Genomic DNA, 5,323 nt, shown 5'->3' with positions numbered 1-5,323 from the left:
GACTTGCTGGGCTCCAGCGATCCTTCCACCTCAGCCTTCCAAGTAGCTGGAACTACAGGCTACCACACCCAGCTAATTTTTTATTTATTGTAGAGATGAGGTCTCGCCAAGTTGCCTAGGCAGGTCTCGAACCGGCAGGCTCAGGCAATTCACTCACCTCAGCCTCCCAAAGCGCAGGATTACAGGCTGAGCCACCGAGCCTGGCTAGTAAAGTATCTTTTTAAATGCCTGTACTGTCTTTATTCATATCTTTCAGTAAACATTGAGGACTTTATTACTATTGACTTACTTAAAATAGCAGAGTGGTTTTTTTAAGGAAGTAAATCTTTTACCTAAATGTTTTCACTGAACTATGTTATTTAAATGTTAAGCATTGTGCTTTTTTTTCATATAGAGGTGTGATTGAAGAGACTTCAAACAATGCAGAACCTGGTAGAATATCAAATTTTGATAGATATGTTCATGCCACTAAGATGCAGCCTCAGTCTTCTGGATCTCTCAGATCAAATGCTGGAGCAGAGAAAGGCAAAGAAATTGCAGCCAAATTAAACATCCATCGAGTTCATGGGCAACTTAGGGGTCTTGATACAACAGGTAAGATTCTATAACAAATATGTTTTTTCTTGGTATGTATAAATGTAAGAGAATTTTCCACAAGGGAATGTGGTTAGTTTTCCTCCGAGTATTGCTCCAATTTGAATATTTTATAAGAAAGAGAACAGTGTTTCTACATATATTGAACACATGGTATTTAACTACTTATTACTCATATATTGTGCAGAATTGAAGGTAAACTTTGGGAAGAAAGTAAGTGGCATGGCCCCACATTAGGAATTGTTTCTGTCCCCTGTGTGTTTTCATCATGCCATTTGCTTGCTCATTATAGAACAGAGGGAGCATGATCTGTATAGTCTTTCTCATTTTCTATTCTTTCTATTTGTAAAACTTCATTACAAATAATTAATTGCAATTTTAATCAAAATCAGTGAGCATTGTCTATAAAGTATGGTGGCAATAAGAGAGGTAAACATTCCTTTTAAAGGCCCTCGTGATTTAAAAGAAAAGTAGAGATGTTATACACTATTTCTAAATTTTTTACTTCATTTAGCACATTTTCTCACTTAGAGTTGTAAATGATCTCAGAATGTCAGAAATTCAATCCAGAAAAACTGGATTTCTCTGCTAAAATCTCTATGTGGGACAGATGACCAATCCTGAATGAACTAATGAACTCCTTGAATTTGTTCACTGTATTTTGTAAATTCTAAAGGTGTCGTGATTCCTGTCTGTATTTTGTGTTTGTTACTGCTGTGACTTTCTCAAGGTTTATTTTACCATACTGTGTACAAGACCCAAAGCATTTGATCTGATGTTTTCAAGATACTTTTCATAATTACCTGAGCTCTGTAGTTGTGAAACTGGTGCAAAATATGGTGGCTTGAGTAAAAAAAGACTTTTCTCAGCTCTGTAGTTTACACTGATAACCATTTGTACTTTGGTGTTGAACAGACCATAAGCAATATCTTAAATAATATTGAAGGAGACCTTTCATTATATACTTTTCTATAATTTTTGCAACTTTGATAAATATGAGTGTATTATCTAATCAAGTAATTTAAAGATATTGAAGTTAAATCTTCACCTTATACATTATAATAATTTCATGGGATTAAAGACAAATATAAAATAATTAAGTAATGAGAAAATTATAGGCAAATATTTGCTCCCTGGTCAGGAAAGACTTTCTAATTATAAATGCAAAGAATAGTATTTCCATATGATGGAATATTATATAGCTACTAAAATGCTATCTTTGACAAATGTTTAATGATCTGAGGAAATTATCGTGGTTTGCTGTTACCTGAAGAATGGAACCAAAGCTGGGTTTGCAAAATGGTCTCTAAAAGGCTGGAAGGCAGTTTACTTAAAATATAAACAAGGTATCACTGAATGCTAAATTTACACATGGTTTTTGTATTCTTTTTGTTTTTCTGTATTTATTAGCTGTAATCAAAGAAAGAAATGCAAAAAAGCAAGATAAAACAAAACTTCCATGCATTCACAATGTTAATTTTCATATTGCATCTGTAAGCATTGGAGTTATGACAACACCTATGATAAATTTTAGTTATATAAAATATGTTAGCATAAAGCAGGCTTTTAGAAAAGTTGTGATTTTCCTAGAAAAGAATGTGTTTTTTCAAAGGCTGGATAATTAATTACAATAATTTTTTATTTTGTAAAATGATGAAAGTATTTAAAACTACCATGAAGCAGAATTATTTAGGGGCCTTTTAATTTTATATTTTTAGAGTATCGTATAATCTTTCAGAAATGAAATCATACTACTTTTGAGCAATTTTTTGTTACTTATGGGATTTTATTTTCTTCCTCCTGGGCAGCATTATTCTAAAAAAACCATTATTCATGGTTCATTTATTTAGTGTATTTTCTATCTTTTTAAGATAACCAGTGTGCCAAGTGTTTAAATTTTTTTTATATAAACTTCTGTCTTTAAAAAGGGTGTTTTGCTCTCTTTTGACAATAGACATTGGGACATGTGCCATCACTGCTATTCCTTTTGAGAAATCCAAAGTTTTATTCACTCTTGAGGAGATGGATGAATTCACTTTTGTGGATGAAACTGATCAGCAGACTGTTCCAGATGTAACTCGAATAGGTCCTAGCCAAGAAAAATGGGGTTGGATAATGTTTGAGTGTGGACTTGAAAATTTAACCATAAAAGGTAAGCTTTTTTGTTGTTGTTGAATTCTGCCTAAGTGAGGGACAGATAGGCCTTACATTGCTGAAATATTTTTGTTAATTGTGACTTTCAGTAACCTGAGTCAACATAATAAAGCAGAAAACGTGGTATTTGGTATTACTCACCAAGGGGTGAATACCCATTCAAATTGTTGAAGTGGAGCTTTTTCTGTTCTGCTATTCAAAAGGAGACAGAGCATACTGATAGATCAAACCATAATGTTTGAACTAAACAATCTGTGATTCAGAAAAAATTCCCAAATGACATATAAAGACACCTAGTTTTTTGAAACTTTTTGTGTTTGAAAACTGGATTTCTGACTAGTAGAAGTTTTCCATATAGGATTTAAACATTGTAAATTCTTTATTCAGTGAAATACTTACTAAAGATTATATTTGCTTTCTTCTATGTTACTGAGTAATATTTTATTTTTAATTTTTTGAGTAATATTTTTTCTCTTTACTACAAATTTCATTTTTATATTTTAAAATAGGAAGTTTGAATTGTGCATTAGACTTACTTTAGGTTTGTATGTAGTATCTACAATAATAATACATAGTAGTTGGTATGCCTACAGTTACTTACCTGGTAATTTAGCCATACATCACTTTAATAGATAAGGGCAGAGTGTTGGTGAGAAGAAAATGGTTGTTAGAATATTGTACATGGACATTGTAGGGTACAGCATTAAGACACTTATCCACTGTTTTAAATAAATTCCTTTATTTTTATAGGAGGAAGACAGTCTGGTGCTGTTTTATATAATAGTTTTGGAATTATGGGTAAAGCTAGTGTCACAGAACGAGGTGGAGTGCTGACATCAAATAATTCTTCTGATTCTCCAACTGGCAGTGGCTATAATACTGATGTCTCTGATGATAATCTTCCATGTGATCGGACAAGCCCCTCCTCGGACTTAAATGGGAATTCTGTTTCAGATGAACAAGTTAGTGAATTTCTAATAATGCTTTTGAAAAATGAAATATAAAACTACATACCCAATTTAAAATTAATTTCTAGAGTATATTTATTTGTCTTTCCTTATTTTACACTTATGATATATGCTTAAATGTTAATTAAAGCATGTTAGTGAATATACTACTACTAGAATAGAATTTCTGCAATGTACCATAGATATATTTATATCCATCATAGTACCTGCCATTATACTTGCTCATATTTGGTACTTGGTAATTATTTGTTGAATTAATAATAGAATTCAAGAAAAGCAGACCTTTTTTTTTTTGGTTTTTTTTTTCTTTTTCTTTTTTTTTTAATCAACATTTTTTATTATATTGTGGGGTATAGGTAAGGGTTAGGTATACAAATATGCTTTGTTCAGGCACCCTTGCTGATAAGAGGTGTCTCCCCATCCCCAGACAGATATTTACTACCATTAATCCCATCTCCTTTCCCCCCATAGTTTCCCACCACTGTCAGTCATTTTCTTATAGTATTACATTGGATGTTCAAGGTCCACTATATGTGTGAGAACATGTGATCTTTGTTTCTGTGAGAGGTCACTCAGTATTATAGGCTCTAGTTCCATCCAGGTTGCTGCAAAATTCATGATTTTGTTCTTTTTTATGGCTGCATAGTATTCCATCATGTATATGTGCCACATTTTTTTAATCCAGTCCTCTTTTCATGGACAGCATGGTTGCTTCTAGGTTCTTGCTGTTATGAACAGTGCTGCGATAAACATACGTGTGCAGGTATCTTTTTTATAGAGTGATTTGAGTTCTTCAGGGTATATTCCCAGTAGGGGGATTGCGGGGTCATATGCGAGGTCAATATTTAGAGCTTTTAGGAATTGCCATTGTGTTTTCCACAGAGGTTATGCTAGTTTGCACTCCCACCAACAGTGTAGAAGTGTTCCCTTTTCGCCACACCCTCAACAGCAACTGTTATTTTTTGAGTTATTGATAATTGCCATTGTGACTGGAGTTAGGTGGTATCTCAGTGTGGTTTTGATTTGCATCTCCCTGATGATTAGTGAGGTTGAACATTTTTTCATGCGTCTGTTGGCTGCTCGGATGTCTTCCTTTGAGAAGTGTCTGTTCATATCTTTTGCCCACTTTATAATGGGGTTGTTTGTTTTTTTCTTTTCAGCACACTTGAGTTCCTTGTAGATCCAAGATGTTAAGCCTTTGTCAGACCCGGAGTTGGCAAATACTTTTTCCCAGTCTGTAGGCTGTCTCTCTGCTCTCTTGATGGTTTCTTTGGCTTTGCAGAAGCTTGTCAGTTTAATGAGGTCCAACTTGTCTGTCTTATCTCTTATGGCCTGTGGGTTTTGGGTTTTGTTCAGGAACTGGATGCCAGTTCTAATTTCCATGAGGGTATGTCCTTGATTTTCTAAGGTTCTTATGGTTTGAGGTTGTACATTTAGGTCTCTGATCCATTTGGAGTTAATTTTTGTGTATGGGGATAGACAGGGGTCCTGTTTCAATCTTCTGCATGTGGTCAGCCAGTTTTCCCAGCACCATTTACTGAATAGGTTCTCTCTCCCCAGTGGTAGGTGGATGGAGGCTTTGTCGAAGATGAGTTGGTTGAGAAATT

General features: G+C 34.1%; 1 protein-coding gene across 1 annotated transcript in view; it reads left to right on the top strand.

Annotated features, from left to right (window-relative positions):
* KIAA1109 (KIAA1109 ortholog) overlaps positions 1-5,323 on the top strand; it is a 219,682-nt gene that overhangs the window by 91,111 nt on the left and 123,248 nt on the right. The window contains exons 33-35 of the mRNA XM_021717738.1: positions 395-594; positions 2,549-2,746; positions 3,499-3,710. Coding sequence (XP_021573413.1) covers positions 395-594; positions 2,549-2,746; positions 3,499-3,710 — 610 coding nt within the window. The remainder of the gene's footprint in view (positions 1-394; positions 595-2,548; positions 2,747-3,498; positions 3,711-5,323) is intronic.

Source organism: Carlito syrichta, unplaced genomic scaffold (assembly GCF_000164805.1).
Source record: "Carlito syrichta isolate Samal-C Ts95f unplaced genomic scaffold, Tarsius_syrichta-2.0.1 Scaffold310650, whole genome shotgun sequence".
NCBI classification, from domain to species: domain Eukaryota; kingdom Metazoa; phylum Chordata; class Mammalia; order Primates; family Tarsiidae; genus Carlito; species Carlito syrichta.
This window is presented reverse-complemented; position numbering and strand designations above follow the sequence as displayed.